The sequence below is a fragment of the Euwallacea similis genome, chromosome 4 (assembly GCF_039881205.1).
Source record: "Euwallacea similis isolate ESF13 chromosome 4, ESF131.1, whole genome shotgun sequence".
NCBI lineage: Eukaryota > Metazoa > Arthropoda > Insecta > Coleoptera > Curculionidae > Euwallacea > Euwallacea similis.
In genome coordinates, this window is record NC_089612.1 from 3,153,587 (window position 1) to 3,180,442 (window position 26,856).

The following is a 26,856-nucleotide window of genomic DNA, read 5'->3' on the forward strand; positions in this document are numbered from 1 at the left end:
ATCACCTTTTGAAAAGTCGGGGTTATTGTGTCTCGTCAAAATTTACATTCCTTCATCGTTCAAACTTTACTCTGAAAGCAACCTAATAAATCACGTAAAACCTCGTCACACAAGAAAACTGAACGTGCCCCAGTTGTGCTTTGGTGCTATTCAAATTTTTATATGAAAAAAGTCAGGATGTTTAATTTCTGTTATCATTGGTATACTGTGGGAAGAAACTGGTTGTTTTTTTTAATTGACACGAAAGTTATGAACAAAAATACTAATTTACTTTTAAAAAACTTTAACAAATTAATTACAAAACTTTACAAATACGGTCCCCATCCCACGTACATTTGACACAAATTGTCCACACTCTTTGCCTCGTTAATCAAATAATCCACCTGTCCCTCGATAGACAAACACTGCGACATGGTCCTATTTCTCGTCTTGACTTTGCCCTGTAGTCTCAGCTCTATATTTTTAATATGTTCCAAAGCCTAAAACAAAACATTAAAAAGATCATTAGAAAAAATACACTCAACTTCATTAAAAACCTGCTCATTGACTTTCTCAGAGCTCTGTGCTGAAGCCGGCACGTTTCTAGGCCAAGACACCAAGGGATCATAGACAAATGGGGTTACTATAGACATTAGAGTGGCAGTATTTGACCTGAGAACCCTTAAAGTGAATTCACAGGATTTTCGAAATACTCCTTCAACCCCCAGAGGTCCCATAGCTGCAATCATGTTCTGGGTTAGTCTAAAAGGCACTCTCTCTGGCCACTCAAAGGATTCGCCTGAAATAAAAGATACTTTAAAAATTGGAATATATTCGGGGGAGTATTCAAAATGGCAGTCAAGCTTTACATTACATTTTTCAGTATCACTTTGTACATAGTTAAATTTATTGAAGATTCTCCAAAAATATGCTGAAGAGTCGACCGTCATTTTGTATATTCTCTATAAATAAATATACACGACACCTTTGTTGAACAGACAGTTGAAGTCGACGTGGACAACGTCCCCACAAGTAGAATCCAAGAGAATGTTTTCCCCGTGTCTGTCGCCTAATCCCAACATATACCCCGTAATCGAAATAACTGCAGTGGTTCTGATGTATCCCGTTCTGGCAGTAAACCATGTCTAAAAAACATCAATCAATATTATCCGTGTGCAGGAGTAGCAAACTTGTGAATTCTTCAAATCGAACTGAGGGACATCTACTTCAAAGCAGCTATCTTGAATTCTAGCCTTCTACCTCTCTTTCAATTTACCTGCGCATCCGGAAAAGTTTTCCTAAACCACTCCCCCAGCACTGGAGGATGTCTTTTCAAAAGCACATTAGTAAATACATCCTTCTTCTTCGACAAAGGATCCCTGATGGTGCAGCACACCTCCTTGATCTCTCGCGGCTTCATCCCCAGCCCCCTTTGTTTGTAAATGTTCATCAAAATCGGCCTGAGCCCCACCAAATCGTTCAGCCACTCAATCAGCCCGCACTCCTCATTCAAAGGGGCCACAGAGTAGAGCCTGATATTGAGGCGACGTTGCCGCGCTTCTGCGTCTCTCATCATCAATTGGTTGACTATATCATTAAATTCCATCAAGCGAAAGTCTTTACGCAGATCATCTTTGGGTTTCAGCATGAAAGTATAGCTCTTTCCATCTGAGCCTTTCAGGGAAATTTTCCGAGGTCGTTGCAGGCTGTTTAAGATTGAAATATCGTCTTCGATGCCTACTATATGGGCGTAATGGTTGGGGAAAGGGTTGTGATGCTCTGTGTCCTTGAAGTCGGGGTTAGGCAGAATTAGGGAACGGAACTTGTGTGTGGGCATCATTATTTCGCTGAAGTTCTTGCAGAGCATCCTGAAATCGGGCTATTAATTTTAGGTCTAATTTGAGTATCGAGTCTAGAAACCTAGGTAAAGATCGAACCAAGAAGTTAACCGAAGCGGTATTTACGTCGGAAGGTATTTCCTTATTGCACAGCTCAATGAGCTTCTCGGCGAAACTTGTGAAGTCTTTGATGAGGCGAGAGAGAGGCTCCTGGCGCAGTCTTGGGTCATTGAGGATTTCTGCACAGCGTTTGGCGCGGATCGGATAGCTCGACTATGAAAACATAAACAAATTCAAAAATGCAACATAATGCAGAGACCACCTTAAGACCGCAGTGGAAGAAGAATTGTTACTTACGAAATGAACCTGGTGATACTGAAAACCTAACAATTTTCACAAAAATGCCCGCCACTTTCTACGCCACTGGTTTATGGCAATAAACACTATCGTTTTTCAAATATTTTGTTAAAACAAATTCTCACCTTAATAACCGAGCTAATCATCCACAAACACTGCTGCGGATAGTACTGCACTAACTTCACAATGATGCTCTTTAGCTGTACGTAAACCTCCTTCTGTGGATGTGCAATGCGCGATATTATCTGCGAAAATGACGTGAGGAAAACGAAAGCCGGCAGTTTGCTCAGAAAACTGTCTATTATCTTGGTCATTTTGACGAGCGTGAGCCGTCTTTCGTCCTTCGCGCCGCCACTGGAAACGTCCGCCAACCGCGTCCCATAATCGAACCAGATGGACAAAAGCCTGGGCATCGAATGGTACACGTAGGTAGTACCGTAGTACAAGGAACGTCCAAAATTGTGCACAATGTGCAGCTGAAAGTCGCCAGCTTTCGTGTCTTTATCAGCGTTTGGATAGTTTTGCCAGATGCGGTCCTGGTATTGCGCCAAACACACCTAAAAAGTAATGCTGTTGAGTTAAATTAATAACACACAGAAAACTATAATACGTACTAAGCTTTTTTCCCATTCCTTGAAAACTTCAACTGCGTCTTTATACTGTTGCAAGTTGGTTTCTACGTCTACACTGCATATATCGTTATTATAGTTAGCTATAAGCAGTCGGGCTTCTGCACATAATTTCCTAAAGAAGCAAAAATACTATTTTTTTAATAGCTATTTACAACATAAGCTCAATACAGCACAGAGTTTTTACAGACGACGCGATGTCAGGAACAGAGTCTGGAAAATATGAACCAGTACGGTAACAACACCTAAAAGATGTGTATCGTATATTATTTTATTTGATATTATTATCGCTTAATTTACAAAAAAAATTGTATTTTAGGTCAAAAGAAATAATGTTTCTTGATAATATGGCGAGCGCAAGTTTCCCTGATATTACCATTGTAACGCAATTAGACGTATATTGAATCCTGCCAGTGTCAACTGAATATTGAAACATGCATGCTTTAAACAATGAATTCCTGATTAGAGTTCGGCAAGGTTGCTTAACGACAACATTACAGCAGCAGGTACTGCAATGTTCGTTTCATTAGTCGCACAGCACAGTGTAGCACATAATAAGCATGTCTACGAGTACACTATGAAATAAAACAATGCAGTTAAATTACCTTTGTTCTATGCTAAGGTTAGCAATGGCTTGCTGGGCCTTTTGACTGCCCACAGCGTCGGGGATATAAACATTAAGCCCTCGTTTTAGTGTAATTAAGGCCTCCTCATGTTCTTCCCTCTGCCAGTGCAACTTTGCCTTTTCAATAAATAGTTTCGGGGAATTGTACTTTTCCGCGTCCAGTACGTACGTGTAGGCTTGTTGGTGAATCTAGAGAAATATCATTAGATTTCAAAAATGATTACTATGCTTATTTATGTCGCACCCCTGCAGTTCTGGCAACATTAATGCTCTGCAGCCAAGTTTCCCCTAGTAATTTATCCAAGAAAGGCACCGCCTGTGGAGCTTTCACTTCCGCGATGGTTTTGGTTAAATTTAAGGCAACTCTTCTGAGACAGAGCAGCGGCTCCACCACGCGGACGCTCTCCTGAACCACTTTAATCCTCAACTGCCACTCATTACTCAGTTTACTCAAGATAGATTCTGCGTAGTTCGAATCATTGGGTTTCAAAAAAAGGTCAAAAAGAGCCTTTTCTAGTTGCGCGAGCTCGGTGAGGCGGTGTAAATGGGTAATGTAGCTGTAACCGTGATGATAAGCTCCTTCTTCAAGACTTGCAGCTCCAAAACAATCGACTTGCTGTTTTTTTATTTCGTTTAGGATCTGTTGGAACTCATTTCTTTGTCCTACAAAAAATCTTGATTGAGTCTTTTTAACGATTTTTTTCAAGCATACCTTTTTTAATGCAAATTAAACTCCTGCCAACTTGCACCCCCCACCCTCTACAATCCTCGTATTTGTCGAGTAAAGTCTCTAAGTCGTCATAATTGCCCAATCGCCAAAGAGCCTCCGCCTGCATATCTAGCAGCATATTCCCGAATTCCGGTTGTATATCCAAGGCTCCTTCTGCGCAATAAAGAGCTGTGTTTACTTTGTCCAAATCCAGATAGCATTGGATTAGTCCCTGCAAAGTATTTTAGGGTTATTCGCGATAATCAAGGGTGAAATAAATCACCCGAATGTGTTGGAGCTTAAGCGGCCTAGGCATGTGTTCATAAACAGCGACCGCATCATTTAGCTTGCCAGCTACCTCCAAAGATAGCAGTTTCTGCTCCAATGAGGGTTCACATGGCAATAAAGGTTCCACTCCTAAAACTCCATCAGGTTCATCCAGTTGGGCATAAATCTGTAGTTTTAATAACCGTTATAGTAGTTAAGAGAGACTTTTTAGGTGTTTAGTACCTCAGCTAATAACTGCAAATTTGGTGAAACTTGATCGGGGTTCTCGCTGATGTAGTCCTCGAGGTGCAGCAAGGCTCGGGGGTATTCTCCGCAGTTGTAGTTGCATTGCGCCAGTTCAAGTTTGCAAAATTTGGAGACAAATCTGAGAAATTCATCAATTCAAAGGTAAATTGTTTTTTTCTTTTTCTTTTAAGAAAAATTTTTGAATGAATTCCAGTAACTAATTTTTAGATAATTTCGAAACTAATTTGTAGCTCACCTTTTCACAGTTTGATAATTTCGATCGTTGCTAGCACTCAAGCCTTTATGCCACTGCCATTCTCTCAACCAGCGCTCCAAAAAGTCCAGCAGCACAAACACCACTTTAGTGCATTTAATCTGCTTCTCCTCCTCCGAGGTTACTTCTTTGGCGATGGGCACCATGTCTGGTATAATCAATGGCCTAATCTAAATCCTTATAATTATCTCAACGTTTCGAACTCCGTTTAATCGCTTACATTCAAAAGTGTTGGGTCAGCGGTTCGCTTCACTTTTGAGCTGTTCAGCACTGCTACAAACTCCTTGTAACTCTTCTCTTTGTCATCATTAGCGCCCTCCAATAAAGAGTGCAAGAGAACGTATGGGAGAAAGTGCATGAGAACTCGCTTATCTAGTTTCATACTGGGATAGCAGGTCAGGAGCAACGATCTTTTCTCCAGAGTTAAAGTGTTTATGAGGCTGGAGGTCCAGCTAAAATTTTTTGCGTTAGTTCTTGTTTGAGTTTAAAATAATTATTGGAATTAACTTATAGAGCCACGCTTGGAAACTTGAACCGTCACTACTGCCATAAACAGGACAACGATAGCTAGTGGAGTTTTCCACGCAAATGTATTTAGAAGAAAGGAGAGGGGTCATAACTTCTCTATGGGCCTCCGAGAATTTGTTCCACATAAAGTGCCGAGAGCTGAATTCGTTGGGGGAAATTTCGTAAGTCTTGAGGATTTCTTGAATGGCCAAGGCCACTCGGTCAGTATTCTATATAATCTCAATTCAGTGAAAAATTCATGAATAATAATCATTGTTTCTTCCAATACCCTCGCATTTTTGTCAGTCTGAAAAGCCTTAATTAGCTCAGTCAAGGCGCTTTCGATGAAAGAATTATCGTTGATGAAAAACATGAAACTCTGGCTCTCCTGGGTGTACCTCCTAGGCAAGTGACTGGACTCAATCGCCCCCAACTCTCCGAAAACTTCCCCGCAAGCCAGCTTAAGTGCCACGTCCTTCTCCCGGCATCCCAAAGTGAGATAATCAATGAGCTCCACCAAAGTGCCATCAATTCCATTATAACCCAATACCATCTGATCTAAATCCTCCCGATTCTGCTCCAAACAGCTTTTCACCTGCCGCAAACTCTGCACCCTCACCTCAACCGTATCGTGCTTTAAATACTTCAAATATCTCCGAATTTTCTCTTTAAAACTCAAACCCTCCAGACCTTTTAAATATCTCTTAATTACATTCAAAACAATTGGAGCTATATAGCTGTTATTGTTCACAAAAAATAAATCCACAATAAACTCTTTTAGGTGCTGTTCGTTCTCTACTACAAGATATCGGAAGATTTTATTAACGTCATTCGGGCAGGTCTCGATTAAGGGCAACATCGAGGTGAAAATTGTGGCTAAATGGGGTCCCAAACAATCGATTTCGCAGCTGTGAATAAAGGCGTCCCACACTTTGCAAGTCAAAACGGGATGTTTGAGGTAGTGGCCGGTTTGTAACATAGCAATTATCTTGAATCTTAGGGGCATTATTCTATGGCAGCCCAGGAATTGCAGCAGATCTGCGAGACTAGATAAAATGCCCTCATTTTTGAAATATTGCCCTGTTAGTTCCAGATCAAAATAAAGCAAAAAGGGCAGGAAATAGGGCTGAATGTAGTCTTCTATTGAGGTTTTGTTAGTGTTATTATCCTCTGCGAGTAACAGTTGAAAGGTTGTTAGCACTTTCTGGCGTTTTTCATGGAAGTTTAGGAGAAGTTCGTTTAAAATAACCTGAGAAAAAGATAGAGACAACAAAAATTAGTATTTGTTTTAGAGTCTTACTTTGAAGTTGAGTTTTCTGAGTTTCGGCCCACTAAGATTAGTGGTAGTTTCCAGATAGATTAGGCATTTACGAGACTCGTCCCGGTCGACATTCTCAAGAAATAAATGCAGGAATATGTTGCCATAATTTTTGGTTAGCAGGTCAGCAACTTCGACTTCCATTAAAACGGCCATGTCCTCGATTAATTTGGCTACTTTCGCGTTTTTTGCGGTTTTTGCTACTAGATAGGGAAGCAATTTTGGGGCTTCTTTTGTGATGAAGTCTTTAACTCCATCGAAACCTATTCAAATATAGGTTAAAGCAGATGAATATGTAATTTACAAACAAATATTATGATTAAAATACATTTACAATTTCGTGCAAAAATACCCTTCAAATGATTCCACAATCTTGTATGTTCATTCAAAAAAAGATATGAGATATTCAGCATTTTGCCGATATCCGACTTTAGAGAAATATTATTTAACTTAATTTGACAATAAATAATATAGATTCATCATTTTCACCACAAAATCTTTTAAACTCGCTAACCAGACGAGCGTTTATGCATACAAATATCTAATTTACCATTTTGTCCATTAAAACTCGAAATAAGAAAAACAGATCAAAATATTGGAAATATTATATAAGCTTGATACGGACCATTATGAACAAAAGGTGATCATTAAAAAAAATTGCCATAAGCTGTTTTGCAATTGCTATGGTTGCCATTTGTAAACATCTAACTGGCAGCCCATTAACAGATGAATTTATCTAAAAACATCTCTATATTTTAATGCATACTTTATAGTTTTTATTTAATGATCTACATTCACCATTTCGTGAATAAAACTTTCAGTTGACGAATACTACTTTCAAAAAACCGTCACTACTCTTAGCATTCATCCATCATTTATTTACCTAACATGACAGAAACCTTCACCAAGGACTCCTGCAAGCTGGCACTAACAATGCACTGATTGCTGTAACACAGATGCACTATAACTTCGCATAAAACATCTGAGTTTTGCTTGTACAAAGTCAACAGCCCCGCTTCGTTCCGTTTCGATATTCTTAAACAACGATCCACAGCCACGAAGCTGTATTTGGACGTAGGAACCATGATCAGGTATAAGAATATTTTCATACACTCTAGCTTCAGTTTATCATGGTTCACAAGGGATACCCCAGTTATGGTTTCTAGTAATGTGTCCTGCAAGTCGTACTCCAAGTACTGCAAGGATTTCTTAGTCAGTTTCATCAATACTGCAGTAATAATGTCAAGAACTTGGGCTTTCGCGTCATCTGCAACTGCTGGATTATCCTGTATATTAAAAAGATTATAAAAAATTTAAGTGATGAATTATGTATTACCAATCCATTGCTTATCACCAGCTTTATGACACTCACTAGAGTTTTTCTCACTTGCATTTGCGAGTCTCCACATAGCTGAATCCATATTTTTGTTACATCAGGAGTAAAAAATTTTGACACATGTTGAGACAAGGCTGGCAAGGCCTCTAGTGCCTTTTGCATTAGGTGCTTATTGCCACTTATGAGGTAATTTACAATAGTCTTGAGAATTGTTACTGTAAGTGGAGCCAAATCCACTTGATTTTTTGAGAAAACTATGCACAGCTCTTGGAGAATCAATATCTTTGAACCCTCACACTTCTGACACAAAGTTCTTGTTGTATTTTTAGTGAACACTCTAATAAAGTCGCTATTAGTGCTGCATAACACTAGAGGAATCACTCGAGCTAAGCTCTGCTGAACTTCTTTTGAATTAATTGATAATAAGGGCAAGAAAATGGTATTAATTACTGCATCTTTATTGGAAAATATATATAAAAGTTGAGGAATGCTCTGCACAATCCCACTCAATTCACTAGAGTTTCTTTGTATGCAAACTTTGCTTTGCACCAGATTTAAATGCACTGCTTCAATTAAATTCAAGTGATCCCTATTTAAATTCTTAATCAAACCACTGGATATGGCGTTGAAAAATTCTGATAAAAGTTTAAAGACCTCTTCATGGGTCAGTAAATTGTCTCTTGAAATTGAGCTATATAGAGCATTAATATCAGTTTTAATTTTATTTCTTTCTGTGGTGATTCCATTGTAGTTGTTGGGCATTTGAATGTTAAAACTAAGCAAAGGGCAGGCAATTAAATGGTAAATAATGTCCAGGTTTTTACAGTCTGATAGTTGTAAATGTTGCACTAAAAATCTCAGAAATGTGATTGAAGCAAAGACGCTTTTACATGAAATTTGATGCTTTGCAACAGTAGAGAGCAAATGGGGCATAACAGAACTACCATTAAAAAAGTATAATGAGCACTCAGTTTGTTTAAATTTCTTCAAGAACTCAAGCTTAAGGTCTAGTAAACTCAAACAAATTTCTGAACAAAATAACACTCTTTTTTCAACCTCACACACAGTTTCGGAACAATTTAGACCATCCCAAGATAAATTGAAGCAAGTGCAGAATTGTCTCCAAGTGGAGCTATACTTGAAGGCATCTAATGAGGCCATATGAGGTCTGGCCTCAAAACAATCACAAATCTCATTTAAAATCGTAGTTTTTAAAAAATTAAATATCAGAGAATTATTGGTATTAATCAGGAAATTTACATTTACAACTGGCAAATCCCCCCAGTATGTGTCCACACATAAAATTTGGATTTCTTTTGAAGGCTCACTGTTATCATTCTCTAACAAAAGTTTGATAATATATGCAATAATTCTCTTATGGTTGCCATTTAGATTGCTTGGAAGTTTGCAGTATTCCTCCAAGTATTGAAATAATAAATCTTCAAACATATCTTTATCAAACTTCTTTGGGTTCTTATTATTATAAAAGTCATAGGTAAGTTGCTCAAACAAAGAAGAGAACTCAAGGACTTTCTTAATAGTGCTAAACTTTAGATTGTTAATGTTATAATGCAACCTTTGAAGAACATTAATAAAAACTGCACAAACCTCCAACTCATGACAGCTATGATTTAGCAAATACACCAAATTCCCTAAAGTCTCCTCTATTGTGGAGTTCACACTATTAAAAGTCACGCTTTCAGTTAAAATAAACTGAACAATCTTCAGCAACTTCTTAACAAGCCCTAAAGCAGTATTTTCACTATCAAGCTCAATGCTTGCTCTATTAAGGTTTAACTTCCTTTTCAGCTCATCACTCTTCTTAGGTTCAAACACGTCCAGCTTCACAGAATCGCCACCGTTTCTTAAATACTCACATGAGCTATTAAAACCTTTACAATACTCCTCAATTAAAGATGTATAAACATGCGCCTGAGTTCTTGACAACTGGTCTAAAATGCTTATTTGGGCCACCACAAGGATGTCATTGTCGTTGGAATTAAGAAGATAGAGAAAATGTCCCAAAAGCCAGGTGGTGAAGCAATGGTACTTGTCTACAGTATCTTTGTAAGCCTGAAAAGTAACTCCTGGTTCTTTGGTATAAATAAAGGTTCGGGAGAATTGTTTTGACATGACCATGTTGGCTAAAGTTTGGATGCTGTTTTTGTCAGTGGTCCCGGATTTCAACATTGAATCAACAAGATCATCCAGCATCTTCCATGTGTGGAAGGCCTCTTCGAGGAGAAGAGATGCCATTACAAAGTATTGTTTGATAAGTCTCAAGACGAGTGTGTCTGATTTATCTAAGATATTTAGGTTTGTATGTGATTTAAATTATGTATATGAAAGTTCTTTTTAACTTTAAAGAAATATTATACATATTTTTATATTTATTTACTTTTTTGAAGCGCCAAAATTAAACAGTCTAAAACAATTATCTTTGACATGTGTCATGAAATCTCAGAATATTAAATTGGGTGCTGTGACGTCAGTGTGTATGCGGATATTGAGCTCAAGTCCATGATGCCACATTTATATTTAAGTTACTACATATTTCAAACGTTTAGGATCAAACTAAGATAGATGCAATGTCTCCGCAAATCAATAAAAAACACTCTGCAATTTTGCTAATTAAAGATATTCTTTCGCATTTTCCGCCCTCCATTTCTAATGGAACCACATATTTTGATTTTATTTTATAAGTTAGAATCTACAGTCTTTATAAACATGCCTCAGTGCAAAAATTTAGATAAAATGTTTACTTTATATTATTATATATTTAAATAATTTTTTATTTCCTCATTTATTTATTTCTGTATTATTCCGTCATCCGTCAACGACATAAATTTAAATATTATACATATAATTAATAGAATCTTCATTTTTAAAGTCTTAAAACCATTCAATTGAGGATTTAGGCAGATATTTGATTCCAACTTGGAAATTCCAATGTTCATTAAAAGAACGTGTTGCGCTATAAGCTGCATAAATAAATGGTTATTGCCCGATTTATTCCCCATTTCTCTAATCCATCAACGGCAAAAATCGAAGCAGTAGCCGCTTTTCATTAACTTTTAGATTTAGTTTATAAACTTGTTAATAATACTTACCAATGATTGAATTGAAACTTACTGACAATAGCCGTTCATCCTTCACTAAAGACTTGGACGGAAACTATTGTTATTACGTAAATAATATTAACTTATAGTAGTTGCCTACGTTTAAGCTTTCTTGATGACACGCATTCTTTAATTTTTACCTTTTTTAAGTTGCGCTCCCGACATCTATGGGTCAGTTGGGAAAAACTAACACATTATTGATTTTTGTTTTATTTACGTCATGAAAAAATGGCTGAAAATTACAAAATTTCAAAATACCCGAATTCTGTGTTAAATTCCCAAAATTATCCACTTCTTTTGCGTTTACGTGTATATGGTTAAGGAACGCTAATTGAACACTTAATACTTAGATTAAAATGAATAATTTTCAGTGGTTTAAATTAATTTAAGAACGTTTTTCAAGTAATATATGGGGCGATAAAGAATAGGTAACAATTTATGATAGAAATCAAAAATGAGGTTTTCAAAGTGATTTATTACCTAATTTAAGATCATTTTTATTTATGTACATTTAGCAGGTGATAGCACTCAGTAATATATAACAAACTTTAATACACACATACTGTGTAAGGTAACTGGTATGAATTCATACTACCTATATATGAATAAGTTTTTTTGGAAAGTTTCGGGAGCTTACCCAAGTAATTGCAAAGTTAGGTTACTCACCTGTAGTATGTACAGTTTACAACTTACGTAGCAGAACATTTCAGAGAGGGCATATGATGATTGTAGTAACCCAAGTAACTTTCCGAAAAAACCTTATGCACACTAGGTACATATCGACATCTGAATACTGGAATCTGAGTCACACTGAATCAATGAGGATTTAAGTTTCAGTGCTAAATCAAAGTCAACTTAAGAATCTAAACTTAGTACAAAGACTCAAACAGGTGCTCAAAGTAAACCCAAACATATAGCCAGAGGTTTAACTCATCAGTGTTACCTTATAAAACTAAAAATTACTCTCAAGTAATGCTTCAATTAACTTACACACATTATTATTTATATTATATGTAACATTTTTTGACTAGATGCACACTCGTCTTTGTATTCTGTATGTATACTTTTACCCATAATCTAGACTAGATTTATATCTTTTAAATGACACTTTACTGCAGGCCTATATGTCCAGCAGTTTACGTTTTTCTAACGAATAATAATTTAATAATCTAATATCACATTAAATATACTATAGTTTCATCCATTGATATAATAAGTATTTATATATGGCAAAATAATTCACATTTGAAACTTTAAAGTACCCAAAATGGTGGCAAATGTTATGAACTACAAGGACTTGGGGCCAAATTACTGTGGTGCAAACGGTAAATTTTCATAAGCAGCAATAAGGAATATTTTTAACTTATTAGCAGGAAATTTGTGTTTCTGCTACGAACATCTATTGTCAGTGTTTCAACAATTTGGCCTTAGTCCTGCACCTTTTATTTAATAATAAATGTTGCAGTGAAGGTAGTTGCTGCTTTAAGCTTATTGCCAACTATTTTCCCTGCCCGCACTTTCATAGAAAACCCATTTTTTGCAGTATATGTATAGGAACTACTTTTGATATGTCTTTAGAATACAAAAATAATAAAAAATAAAATAAAATTTCTCTCTTAATAACTAAAATAAGCACAGGAAATGGCTCTATGTATAATATTAAATTATTGAGATCTGCAGCGTGACGTACTGATATAATACATAATACAAATTATTTACATACATTCTGGAATGTACCGTATAAGACTAGAAACTCACGACTAGATTCACTCGTTCGACTAGATGATAATACATAACTATTTACAAAAATAAATGACCAGAAATTTGACTAGATCTACGTGAAAATCTATGACTAGAACCCAATAAAAATGACTAGAATAATTAAACAACTAAACTTATATTAAAGCAAAGATCGATTTATATCACCAAATCATCAGTCTTGGAAACTTACACTTCTTATTTACAGTGGCTACCGACAAAATCCATCATCCACGGCACTGTGGGGTAAAACCGTCCCTCCGAGCCCAATCCGCAGGCGGGGGGCAGTGGCGGGGGCCTCCAGAGGCTGGGGGGAAGACGGGGGATCGGCCTCACGGGCACCAGCCTTTGTCAGTCCATCTGGTGAAGCGTTTGGTGTTTCCGAAGGTAAGCTATCTGCGTTATTAACACAATGAGGCTAGAATTAGTTATTTCATGGACGTTTTTTACCCTTCGAAATCGCTTTCCGCACTCACTGCAAGGGAATTGCTCCCCTGAATCCCCTGAATCGCTGACAATGCCCTCTTCTTGTTTGGGTTCTTTGATGGGTCGCGGTTTGTGCCACCTGCGATGAGAGGCCAAATTGGCGGGGCAGTTGAAGACTTTGTCGCATTCGGGGCAGCGATATTCCACATGGACTATACGCGAACACCTGAAACACCATTTAAAACTAACTAAACACCGTATAAAACAAGGTTGTTTTTGAAATATGAGAAAAATGCATATATCTGGCTGCCTATGATGAGCTCTGTTGAAAGAAAAAGAAGGGAAATATACGAGTTCATATTCATATGTATGTGAATTTACTTTCGTAAAACTAAATTTGATGTTAGTCATAGAAATTATTGATTCCGATCAGCCTTACTTCTCATCGATTCCCCTAACGGGAGTTCAAAATTTATTCTCTTAAAATAGTAATGCACGTACTTATTGAACCCCCCTCGTAGCGATTCCAAGCATGCCATGTGATTGGTTACAGCTCGCCTAAGTTACTTTGTGGGTGACGTATTGTGCATAATGACAGAGCGAGCATTTGGCGAGAACAGGAAGTCACTAAATATTAACAATATGGAACCACATACAATCCATGGCAAAAGTGAAAAGTAACTGCAGTTTTATCTTGTCCCTTTTCATTGGGCCTTAATAAGCTATATTTTCTTTTTTTTAGAGGGTACCGCACCCTTCGAACCGCCTACCTGGTTACTGCGCATCCAATGTTTTATCGCCCTTCACCCGCAAAGTTAACTTGAGCGAGCTGTTAGTGTCACGTTGTTCTTTGAATTCTACGATAGTTGTGGCTTTTAAGACAATTTACAAGATTTTTGGGGTGATCATTGAATGGTCCCTTCTTGGTGTTTTAACCCATTGTGTTTTCAGATATTTGGCGGAGTTTTTGCAAGTCTTGTTTCGGATTATTGCTGGAAAAACTCATAAAAATGAGTGTTGATTGGTTCTTTATTTTGTATAAAGCAATCGATTATATTTAAATTCATTTCATTCGCTTTAAGTTTTTTAAATAGCCCCACAAAAACATTAAACGGGGCAACGTTGACCAAATTTTGACACGTGTCGAAAGCCGTATTATCTAACTTAAACAAAAGCGAAGCGTGACGTTGCCAAACTGACTTTCTCTTCCTTCATCACCGCTTAAAAACTTCTGGTACAAGATGCGAGTTTCATGCGCTTCACATAATAATAATATAATTACTCCATTTAAAAGAACAATTCAACAATTAGATATCAAACTACCCACAATAACAACACTTAAGGGATTTTAGTCACGGTCACGGTTATATGCGGGTCCACCTGTCGGCACGCGCCCCTTATTTGCACGTGCATGGGTATCGCGTGCCCTGTTGCCATAACTAATAACGTACTATAACTACACTGCATTATCGCTTCAATCAATTTCTTGCACGGTCAAGTGCGACGATTGCACGCCCCGTTGGGTACCAATTTCACTCCGAAATTTAGGCCTCACCTGTGCTGAGCCAATCCGAATGCGTCTTCGTAAAGTTCCTTGCAAAGTCTGCACACGTAATCACCGATATGGTTCTCAATTTTAGACAATTCCGCTTTGGCTTCTTCTGTGATTTCTACTACATTGAATGCAGGATCGATGTCGCCTATAAAGATGACCCTTGATAAACATTATAATAGATAGGAATAGTTGTTTAAAACCTACCTTTTCTGACCACCAAATGCTCATCCGGTCTCAGCTCCCTGATGATGGTGCCGGAAACTGGAGAACTGTTGTCTTCATCAAAATTCAACTTTCTGGTAGCCTTGTTCTTTTTGGGCGTAGGAGAGTTAAGCTGAATATTTCCACAATGAGCGATTTGAAAGTTTCTGTAAGAAAATCGAATTCTACCTTGATTTTCTTGGTAGGTACCTCCGGGGTAGGGCTCTGCACCGGCGTTTTGGATTTAGGTGAGGGAGTGCATGGTGGCGTTATGGGTACTTGGTTGGTTTTGACGCTCAGGTCCAAGGGACTGGCCGATGAGGAGGTGGTCAGTTCTAGGGGTTCAGAGTAACGGATGTAATGCTGGAACTGCAGAAAGTTGGCATCTAAATCCAGGCGATCGATTCCCAGGCGCTGTAGAAGGGATTGCTGCTGGTGGTAGAAGTGGGGAGGTCTGCTGTGGGAAAAAATTAAGATTAGCGGTTTATTAAAGCATCATTCTTCGACTTTTCTCATTATAGAGATTGTTTAAGCTCAGTCAATAGAATCCTCGGTTCAAGCACACATAGCACATATTCCTAAGATATATTTAAATCAATGTCAATTCAGTAGAGTTAATTTTGTTTTAATTTGCCTGTGGTTCATTTTCTTCAGGCCTAATTAATGTAAAAAAATTTAACACGATAGTGAAGGATATTTTTTTTGTTTGCTTTAATTCTGCTACTGTTAAATTCCATTGATTTTATTTCAGTTAGATTCATCAATTAAAGTAATTTTCTTTGATATTTGTCGCAATTTAAGCGCAAAAGCAAAATTTCAAAAACACTTTTCTATTTCGACCAATTTCAGCATTTCTAAACTTTTTACGCTGTTGATTTGTAAATAAATCCAACCATGAAGATTTCTCTAGGTTTCTGAAATTTGAAATAATTTTTCTGAAAAAAAAACAAGAGCGTGCTAGATATGAAAGATAAAATTTTAAATAAAATTTTTTGAGAGATTGTGTAAAGTTATGTTTAGAAATTTATAATTAAAAAAAGATGCATTTCTTAATTGAATGTAGATGGAGAATGTAAAACATCTATAGAAATATATAGAAAAAAATATTCAGCTCCCTAGTGGGTGTCCAGTGGCGTTACCAATTTTCTTTATTGTGGAGTATCATTTGTGGCAATTTGTGAAAAACTCTTAAATTGACGTCGCTCGATAGATCTTTTAAAAGTAAGAAACTAAAATACAAAAGATTTTAGTTTATTTCAATGCATTAAGGAACTGTAACAGATTCCCCCAAATGCGAAAAATGTAGATATAAAAATTAGGTGGGTCTTTCGTACTTTTTTGCCCTACTTTGTATATTACGGCGAATCCTTAGATACGGAATGTAGTTTTTGTTATTTATAGCAACTGAAGTTTGCTTCTAGCCCACATAAGTCCAACATAGTTAATTTAAGAATTTGGACAAAATGGTGAAGGAGAATTTCTTTAAATTTGTTTTATTGCTGGTATTATTAATTTTCTATCGGCTAGACTAAAAATAAGTTAATTTTGCTTTGCGATGTTTAGAAGAAAATTTCGAAGATTTGAAAAAATACAAGTTTTATTGAAATGAATTAAAAAAATTAAAATTATAAGAAAATTATAATTTGGGGAATGGAAGTATAGCTTGGTGCTGCATATTTCCAGTACCAACATACAGAGCGGTAACAAAATGAACAAGGATTGCACACCATATTTCCCCTAATGAAGAAGCCCACAAACTCACCACCCTCCAACCGCACTTAACACACAAATCACCCCCTTTCACCCTACCTAAACGTGGCGAATTCCATCTCATGGTGAGGATAGCTCACGCGAGGCATACCCTACACCGGACCGGATTCCACGACCGACTGACTGGCCGCATTTCGCTCAGCGTACCACGAACCCGAACCTCCGGGGGTTTTAAGCCCCCAATAGCGACGCTACTCCGCCTCGAGACGCTAAGGCTCGTGCGCTAGGTGGGGCGAGACGCGGTCGCCTCATTGGTCCGCCGTCCGAAAGCGCCCTTCATTGGCATGAGACGGTTGTAACGGATTTCGGAGATGCCGGCGTCGTGACCGGATTTCGGCGCGCGACAATAGTCAGATGGGAGGGAGCTATAGGAAGGTTATTTCTGTTGTTTGATGGATTTTTAAGACTTGTTCTCAGTCTTAAATTCGAAATAAGTAACCTCCGACCAGCATGGTCGCAATAAACAATTAATCGCAGGAGTGGTCTTGAAAGGCCCGCATAGCACCTGCATGACATCATTTAAGTATATTAGGCATTCATCAGACCTTGACATAGCACTTGCTAATTTCGTAATGCATAATTACTATAAAAACACCCTTCCGGCTTAGATTATCGCCAGGAGCGAAAAAGTAGTAATTCTCCCTGTTTCCTTTAAATGCACACCTAATAAGTGTTCCTATGTCAAGTGAGATTTTTGTTCAGTGTTTCAGGGCTTCAAACTTTGATTTTTATAATTTTCGATAATTAAAGAATTCCGCTCGGACTATACTTGATTAGGTCGCTCCCTCGTGACCTGTAAGTATTGTCGTTGCATCAAATTTAATTTACTGTCATTCTCACTGTCAGTCCACCTTTATACGACTAGGATGATTGAACACGTTTTGTTTTGGTTATATAAAGTCGATCCGAGAGAGACAGAACTATATTGGAACTATTCCGATTGAAAACAAATCTTCCGCTACCATTGTGCCTTCGCCAAATGTGAAGAAAAGATGGAAATTTACAAACAAATCTGGTTTGCAGTCATTTTACTAGTTCTAAGATGTTCACTTTTTTTTCAAATTCCTGGTCATAATTTATCAAATTATCACCAAAGGAACGACGATTTAGTAAGTAGTAAGACAGGAGAAGTGTAATGTTGCCTTTTTAGTGGTCTTAAAATGAACGTAGCCCGTTCAGTTCTGACAACATGAGTTAAAGACCTCCAAAAGCTGTATAAAGCAGTATAAATTGTGTGTATTAAACAATACTATGTTTAATATTGTTATTCTTTCAGAGGCATCTCAAAAATAATGTGATAGTCAAGAGATGTTTTCCCCCTCTATCACATTCCTGCTACCAAAACTAATCAACTGCACCTTTATACACTATAAGGGTGCAAAAGGCCAATATGTGACGTGATCTCAAAGAAGACAGCTCAATTTCCCCCTAAACGACTTTTCCAACCCATTTACTCGATGCCCACATGAATTCCGGAAATATTCCATTAACATTCTTTTTTCTTTCTATATATTGAAGCATTTGCCCTGATTTTCCCTTCAGTACAACTTTCTAGTTATAATAATCAGTGTAACCCATCAGCGGGACGCTTCCATCTCAGCGGGAATCTAAATTTGAATTAGAAAGGGTCATCAATTAAATTCAAGAATTTATTACAAGAGGAATTATGTTGAATACCTCTATACTCATGATTCTATAGTATAATTCTAGTTCATTGACACCTATTTGAGAGTAGACAGGTAAGCAAATAAGTCACGAGCCGGGTGCTCAGGGGGTGTCCCCGTATGGGGTGGAAAACGCGTGCCTGACACCCTTTACCTTTCACCCTGCAAAGGAACAACAAAGAGGCCGACAGCTGCAGCCGAAACCGGTGGTTGTTAGGGGATGAAGCGGCACAATGCACCTCGAAGAAGATAAAAACTCGGGGAATTGCTTCGTATTGATTTCGGATTAATCGGGAATGTCTGTGTGACCCTTGGTGGTATGTTGCGATGGTCATGCGAGGGCTTAACGATGGTAGACTTGAATACATGTAGTTGAAAGATTTAAAATGAATTGGGAATTTTCACGAATTTTTGAATTATTATCGTACAACGTTCAAAATTTACGCTTTTTTATGGCTTTCCAGTTAAAGATACCGAGACTCGTCTAGGGCCATGAGAACATTTAAGGTCTTCATCTATTTGCTAAATACAGTTTTCCTCTCATAATTCGTCATATCGCCCAAAATCAATTTTCAAAATTATGCCCTGAAATTTTCTACATTTTTGCCTTAAACTCATCTAAACTGCCTGTTGGTTTACTCTTTTTTTTATCGTGATACAACAATGCAGACCAAAATAGTGAAAAACTAGATTTCTAGGTAAAATTGCGCAATTTTAGAGAATTTCTATTATAACTTTAATAAGCCTAGAGCGATATTTCTATGGGAAATTCAGGCAACAAATTACCGAGTTGACCGTATCGGATCGGTATCTTCAATTTTTGCGAATAATGTAATTTGGGACTGATTTTTATTGGAAATATCAATATTGTCGACAATGTAAACATTATGTTTATTTGTTATAAGTTTATGGGTTATTATAGACGTGTTCTATTGAAGAAACTTCTCCTTTCAGCTTTTGGCACATTTAACATGAAAGAAAATATACTTATCTGTATAATATAATTATGTTTCTATGAAAACTCTTAAGGAAGAACTTGCAGCCCCTAGCATCGCCCACTCAAGAGAAATTTTTAATAATTTTCAGATGGTTTGGACGGGATTTGGAAACCTTATCAACAAGGACTTAAGCACTCAATTATATGTCACGCTTTCAGATAATAATGAGTAAGTTCGTGTTTTATTTACTTCATTTTGTTTTGCACAATATACCACCCTCAATCGTCACTCATCGGTCTTATTTAGTGACCGTCTTGTGTAGAATTATTTTAACACCACTGAAGATTTGAATAAGGTAGTTGTGGACGTACCTCGACAATCTTCTAAACGGGTAATGTGCCATTGGAAAAAAATATGTACTGAAGAAAAAGGAAGACTGTAAATTTTCATCATCAGGAGGACATTAATCGGACATTCTGAAACTTTCCAATAACTTTCCCTTCTTTTTATTTGATGTCTGTCCGTTTGTTAAAGCTGCTCTTTCTGTCGTTTTTGACGTGGAATCACTCGCCATACTCATAATGGTCATAATTGGGCGCCATCTTGTTTTAGCTCCTAAGCGTTACATTACTGTTTTTGACGTATGTCAATCATCTGTCTTTGTTCATTTCAATTATTTAAATTTGTTTTGACACTATTATATATAGGGTGTTTTCTAAGTACGGTCCGTAACTTCAGGACACAATTTATTATGGTATATAAGAAAAACAACCCTATATACAAGTAACCGAAAACGTTTAGATTCCGAGATAGAGGATGTTGAAAATAAAAAAAAGGCCCAACTTTTTTTAGATTACCGGAAATTAGATATTTAAAAAAAAATTGTTTGATTTCAGTAAGTCGTTCTGGGTGCAAATATGAAAAGCACTTGCTGCAGAATTTCTCTATCTTTTGTTATTTACAAATTTCTATTTCAATTTCGTATGTGCATATTTACACTAATTTAGACAATTTTCTTCAATACTAATGTGTCTTACGTGGAGTGAAAAGGGGTGCTGGGTGGGGTAATTTTCGAGTTTCGTTCAACCGAATTGTTAAGCCTAATATATTATTTCCGAAATTATGATATACCCCGATGCTACGCCTATGCATGTAGCAAGCTGCAGTACTGTTCGCGGCAATGACTAGGTTTTCCCAACCATTATCCTCTGATAAGGGACATTTTATGTCAAGAATTCCTAGTAATATTGTCGGATCTAGAATTTAGGTCTAATTTACGTACCGCTCAGCTGGCATAACCAATAAAGATCCCATCGGCTATTTATCCAAACGTTACGCGTTAACACAATAGATAGTCGGTAAGCCGACAATTACCTTCCAGTAAGGGTACACCTATGAGCGTCGGCCCTCAGTGTTAGTACTTACGGCCTGAAGATTTAGGGACTGTACGATTTTTAATATTGTACTTAGTTTCGTAAACTATGTCACGTTCCTGGTCCCGACTCTGTGACTAGCCCTCCGAGCGTGAATTATCCATTTAATGTTAAGTGCATTTCTTACGTGTACTGACCTTACCGTAAATTGACCCTGTGGAAGATATTTTAAATTTCATAAGAGTGGAGCATGATGATTTTAAGGCGTAACATTAAATTATGGTGGCGATGCACTTTAAAACCTTCTTGTTTTTGTTTTTTTTTTAAATATAAACGCATTTGTGGCTTTCTTAGGTTAGTTCAGGTTAGGATTTTTTGTACTTACTTTTTTATTGCTATAGCTTAAAAAATTTGGGTTTCTTACGTTTGTCTTAGAAATGTTTTTTTTTTTAACACAATAAGATCACATTTTAATTATTCCACCCAGCACCTCCTTTCACTCTACGGCCCCGTAAGACACATTAGTATTGAAGAAAATTTTGTAAATTAGTGTAAATATACACATACGGAATTGAAATAGAAATTTGTAAATAACAAAAGATAGAAAAGTTTCCACAGCAAATGCTTTTCATATTTGCACTCAGGACGACTTACTGAAACCAAACAATTTTTTTTAAATACCTCTTTTTCTATAATCTAAAGTCCAACCAAAGAAAAAAATATTATTGTTTGAAATAAATTTGAAACAGTCAATGCTAGGTTCTTAACGATTTGCAGTTATTGTATGTTGGAAAAGAGTTGAATTTTTAGTGTAAAGTCAATTTTTTTTTAATCTGCCGCCAGTGACATAGTTAGGCGTGGGTCAGTCCCACGCCTAACTATGTCCAAGTTTTCATAGTAAAATGTAGAACGCCAATGGATTTTTTAACATTTTTATTATTTTTGGACTCTCTTAACATTTTGCAACAAAAAAGGTCTCTTGATTTTTTTGCCTAATTAACCTATTATTTAAAAAAATGGCCGACAACTACAAACAGCAATTATAGCAATAACTAATTTCGATACAAAATCAAAGCAGACGTTGAAAATGGTCACCTTCTAATCAAATGCACGATTCCATTCGTTTCATCATTGATTGTTTTACTCTTTTACACTTTGCCAAGCCCTAGATGAAATTTATTTAAGCCATTTCAGCGTTAGTAAAATTATTAATTTTCGAATTTTATTATCTAGTCTATAGTACCTACAGGATGACTATTTGAAAACGAACGACATAGAGTATTTCTCTAACTGTTGGCAATATAGAAATTTGCCAAAACACGTCAAATTAGATATCAAGGGGGTCAACTTTTAAGGTATTTGTTGTATTACATTAAATCCTTTGAGCCCCAGGGTGTCTACCCTTAAAATTTTGAATAGCCCCTAAGTTTATGTCTTTTTGGATATCCTTATGAAATTCTTGATATATATTATTATTTTTTTGTTGGAAAAAAACTTTTTTGTCAAAATTTAAGTAATTTACTTCACAATTCGATGAAACACTTAAAACCGATTCTAATGTGAGTAATGTCTTTAATTTCAAATTGCATACCTATGCAAGTTTTAAAGAGATTTCATTATCATATCGACTTCTTAAGGTAGATGGGATGCTATTTAAAATTTTAAGGGTAAGCACCCTGGGGCTCAGAGTATTGAATGTAATATAACAACAAATATCTCAATAGTTGAACCCCTTGATATCTAATTTAATGTGTTTTGCCAAATTTTCAAATTGTCAACAGTTAGAGAAATATTGTTGTTCGTTTTAAATTGTTACCCTGTATATACCATCTAACGTAACTAAGACAACAAAACGTGCTTACCATACTTATCTTTTATTTTTATTCGGTTGAATTAAATAATTTTTTTCTACAAATAAGTTAGTATTAGGCCAAAAAATCAAGAAACCTTTTTTGTTGTTAAATGTTAGAACAGTCAGAAAATAATAAAAATATTTTAAAAATCCATTGGTGTTGTACATTTTATGGCGAAAACATTGACTGACTCACGCCTAACTACGCCATTGGTAGCAGATAAAAATTGACTTTATACAAAAAATGCAGCTCGTTACCATCACACAATAATTACAAAATTTTAAGAACCTAGTATTGACTATTCCAAATTTATTTCAAATAATAATATAATTTTTTTCATTTTCAACACCCTGTATCTCGGAATTTAAGCGTTTCTGGACACATGTGCATAGAAACTTTTTTTTAATACCGTAAGAAATTCTATCTTGAAGTTACGTACTGTACTTAGGAAAAACCCTGTGTATATATTTCCAATATGGCGATATTACATAAGTAAAGAGAGTTATTCTACTGAAAATCTGTCCATGGCGGGAAAAATAGAAAGAAAATCGGTCAACGTGTTAAATAAAGCGTGACTGTCATTTATGGCTTTAAATGTCTGCCATATTGTCTAAAATTAAAAACATTTTATTGACATTTCTGTCAATATCACGCAAACTATCGTTTGATGCAAAAATATGTAGGGTGTCTCTAAAAGATCTGTACAAAATCCTACCACAGATTTCTGAGGCGGAAACATGACGATTTAACCTAATTTATTTTAGTCCAAAAGTGAACGGTTTTCAAAATAGAGGACATTAAACTGAAAATTAAAAAAAGAGAACCAATTAATTACTTCGTTTGTGATGTTACCATCTGAAGAAAATATCGCATCGAAGGGTTTTTTGAGACGAGAAATCAGAACCCGTTTAAATTTTCGATCAACATTGTAGAAGACGCTGTCAGCACTAGGTGAACTCCCTTTAAAGGGGCATAACTTTTTTATCAACCAGTATAAAATTTATTTATGATTAAATTTGTATTTTCTTACATCTTTTATAAAAAAAGGTATCTTAGTGCAAGTCCCTATGAGTCTTCTCGAGATGTTTGCAGTTTAAAGTTCGCTGAACGTCTTGAAAATTAAAAGTAACATAACATATTTATTCCTGTAGTTGAAACGAAGAAAATTAAAACATTCAATTCATCTTTAATTCTTATTCCTTTTTTTAATCTTCATGCTTTTATTCAGCTATATCAATTTTTTATTATTTATTTTTGCTGCTGTTCTGTACGAATAAATATACAGGGTGTTAGTGAAATAACTTTCATAAATTTAACCAGTGATTAAGAATATCATTTTGAACAAAAAAATTCCTTACAACAGGGGTCGTAAATACAACCATTTCCCTGGAAAATCAAAGAAACATTTTCTGAGAATTGGCAACGTCGCCTCGTATTTATTTCATTTTCACACCTACTTCAGTAGCCACATGAAGTGAGTTTGCTTTTTACGCGTTTTTTTTTTTTGTCTGATAGATTTTACAGTACATATTTAATAAAATGCACTAAATTCATTTAAAAATTGTATGATTCTTATTTTATTATTTTGAAAAGCCATTTACCTTGAAATTATTGTTATCATCTTTAATTACCTTAACATGACACGTTACATATTTTACACCACTCACATTACATTCAAAAACACAAATTTATTATTGTTTTTGGTACATTAAATGTTCTAAATGTTCACCATTTGAGTCCATGCATGCTCTACTCCAGGTACTCCTTGTTGAATTCTTTTGAACAAGGTTTAAAATTTGTTCTTCGGTTTCAGAACCAACTTCTCTCTGTCGACCTCGTGTCCTTGATATAAAGAAACAACACTCCCTGTATCCAGAAGATTTTGGGAAACTCGCACAAATGTTTGTCGAGCTGGAAGTTTTCTTTCTGGATAAGGATTACCGTAAATGCGCCTAACTTCTTCAGAATTTTGTAATGCCTCTACATAGATCAAAAGCATGTCATGATACTCGCGTACAGAATACATTGTCACTTAGGTACTGTTAATAAGTTGGAATAAAATCACTTAAAGCTCGCCCAAATTAACTTTGCGGGTAATCTGTTACGTGTACCGACAGAAGATGCATTCAACGAGACCGAAATCACACTAAAATATTAAAAGTATGGAAGGACATACAGTCCATGACAAATTTGAAAAATAAGGGTGGTTTTTGTCTTGTCCCTTCTTAATGGTCACTAATGACCTCCACATGTCCATGGCGCCAGGCATCTTTGCCCAGGATCATATGTCACATAAAATGGGATAAAGTACAGATGGTTACATAACTCATGTACTATTGAGGTACTAAGTCAATCTGTTTACTGCACATTTCAATGCCTTATCACTTCACCCGCAACGTGGGTGAGCGACCCTCATAAGGGCCGTAAAAAACAACCATAACGAAAATAAACTTCTCTTTCTCGGTAACGTTCAGTGTGGTGTTGCCACTTACGTTTTTTTTACCGCTTAAGTTATTAATTAAGTTTTCAATTGCTTTTAGCAATGTTATTGTTGAATAATTTTAACTTTTTTGTTACATGTCAAACAACCAAAATGTGTCAAGTACATTTTTCCACATTTTATTCAAATTTTTAACCTTATTATAGCTTTTCGGTTACCAACTTTGACATTTTTTTTTTTTTAACTATTAGGTTTTCGACCTCTGTTGTAATGAACTTTTTTGTTCAAAATGATGTTTTTAATCACTGGTTAAATTTACGAAAGTTATTTCACTAACACCCTGTATACTTTAAAGTTATTTTTCAAGACATGCTGCAAACTTTAAACTTCAAATATCTCAAGAGGGAATGCCAGTAGGGACTTGTACCAAGATATCTTTTTTTCATAAAATGTGTAGGAAAACACAAATTTAGTCGTAAATAAATTTTATACCGGCTGATAAAAAAGTTGTAGTACGTTAAAGTACCATATTTTGAAAACCGTCCATTTTTGGACAGGTAAATTAAGTTAAATCGTCATGTGTTCGGCTCAGAAATCTATGGTAGAATTTGATATAAACCTTTTAGTGACACTCTGTATAAATAAATCTTGCAAAAGGGTACATTTGTGTCTTCAGGTAATAATGTAAAATTCCAGTATGGTGTTCGTAAGAAAAAAATTTTACTATATATGAACTCCATCCCGAAATGTCCGAGCCCAAATTTCATCAAAAGCGGATTGACTGTTTTCGCTTTTTTGTCTAATTTGCATGTTTTCACTTTTTTCGAGATATCTTAGGAACCATTCAGGTAAGTATAGTTTCGAGTTGGATTTTTAATGCGATATTTTTTTCCTTATTTAATCGACCGTATAACTGTCCCCCTTACGGACATCCCAACAATGGTGGGCGTCAAAATTGTCATCAAATTAATATACATCTATAGGGTTGCCCATTAAGCGTGCATCGGACGATTACAGCCTTATTTTAGTTTTTTCGAAAATTTTTTTCATAGTTATAGATACGACCTTGTAAGGTACATTCTAAAAATATTTTCATTTATACAGGGTCTGTCAAAAAAAAGATACAACAAAAAATGTTGTGTTTTTAAATGGAACACCCTAATTATTATTGCATTTTTGATTTTTTTGTTCAAGTTGGCTTTATTTTTGTAGATACCTTGTAGAAAGTGTTAAGCAAAGCTTGATATCGTACTAAAATACGGACCTTCTATTTTATTGTGCCAAAAAAAAGTTCCCAAATTCCTTTCCGTTTGTTAACAATTTGCAATTTTGTAAAGATCTATAACTGCCACTTTCAACATTTAATTGCACATATCTTGAAAACTATTAATTCTAAGAATATCAATCTGTTAATAAACTTGTATTAAAATTGAACGCAGAATCCAAAAATGCAATAATAATTAGGGTGTTCCATTTAAAAAAAAACACAATTTTTTGTTGTACTTTTTTTTGACAGACCCTGTATAAATGAATTTTTTTTTAAATGTACCTTATAAAGTCATACATATAACTGAAAAAAACTAAATAAAACTGTAATCGTCCGACGCGCGCTTAGTGAACAACCCTGTATAATCTATGCAGTTTTTCACGTTGAGTTGCCATTTTATTTAAACT

The 26,856-nt window shown here is 35.9% G+C and overlaps 2 protein-coding genes across 3 annotated transcripts; both read right to left on the reverse strand.

The window, feature by feature from the left end:
• Positions 1-266: 266 nt before the first annotated feature.
• On the reverse strand, positions 267-10,460 carry mei-41 (meiotic 41). The gene is made up of 19 exons (XM_066389912.1): positions 8,086-10,460; positions 7,633-8,035; positions 6,732-7,012; positions 5,721-6,680; positions 5,432-5,661; positions 5,145-5,376; positions 4,907-5,094; positions 4,648-4,789; positions 4,421-4,591; positions 4,141-4,369; positions 3,673-4,091; positions 3,409-3,617; positions 2,789-2,918; positions 2,300-2,731; positions 1,900-2,090; positions 1,256-1,847; positions 965-1,124; positions 537-778; positions 267-479 (listed from the first exon to the last, which is right to left on the reverse strand). Exons 1-19 carry the CDS (start codon positions 10,339-10,341, stop codon positions 306-308), a joined length of 7,641 nt encoding a protein of 2,546 aa, XP_066246009.1. The 5' UTR covers positions 10,342-10,460; the 3' UTR covers positions 267-305.
• Positions 10,461-12,475: 2,015 nt separating this feature from the next.
• LOC136408069 (insulinoma-associated protein 1a-like) lies at positions 12,476-17,081 on the reverse strand. Of its 2 annotated transcripts, none has more exons than XM_066388843.1 (6): positions 16,954-17,081; positions 15,334-15,601; positions 15,148-15,277; positions 14,944-15,088; positions 13,413-13,614; positions 12,476-13,358 (listed from the first exon to the last, which is right to left on the reverse strand). In XM_066388843.1, exons 1-6 carry the CDS (start codon positions 17,001-17,003, stop codon positions 13,314-13,316), a joined length of 840 nt encoding a protein of 279 aa, XP_066244940.1. In that variant the 5' UTR covers positions 17,004-17,081; the 3' UTR covers positions 12,476-13,313. The 2 variants fall into 2 exon arrangements, with proteins under 2 accessions (XP_066244940.1, XP_066244941.1); XM_066388844.1 differs by having other exon boundaries at positions 15,334-15,598; positions 16,954-17,069.
• Between the last annotated feature and the right edge of the window lie 9,775 nt (positions 17,082-26,856).

Coding starts and splice junctions, on each gene's coding strand:
- mei-41 (XM_066389912.1), bottom strand. CDS start 10,341: ATGGCATCTCTTCTCCTCGAAGAGGCCTTCCACACATGGAAGATGCTG. Junction 2,732..2,788: donor AGGAATGGGAAAAAAGCTTA/GTACGTATTATA, acceptor ATTACTTTTTAG/GTGTGTTTGGCGCAATACCA. Junction 779..964: donor CAACTGTCTGTTCAACAAAG/GTGTCGTGTATA, acceptor CTTTTATTTCAG/GCGAATCCTTTGAGTGGCCA.
- LOC136408069 (XM_066388843.1), bottom strand. CDS start 17,003: ATGCCTCGCGTGAGCTATCCTCACCATGAGATGGAATTCGCCACGTTT. Junction 15,602..16,953: donor ATGGAATTCGCCACGTTTAG/GTAGGGTGAAAG, acceptor TTTTTCCCACAG/CAGACCTCCCCACTTCTACC. Junction 15,278..15,333: donor TACCTACCAAGAAAATCAAG/GTAGAATTCGAT, acceptor GGAAATATTCAG/CTTAACTCTCCTACGCCCAA.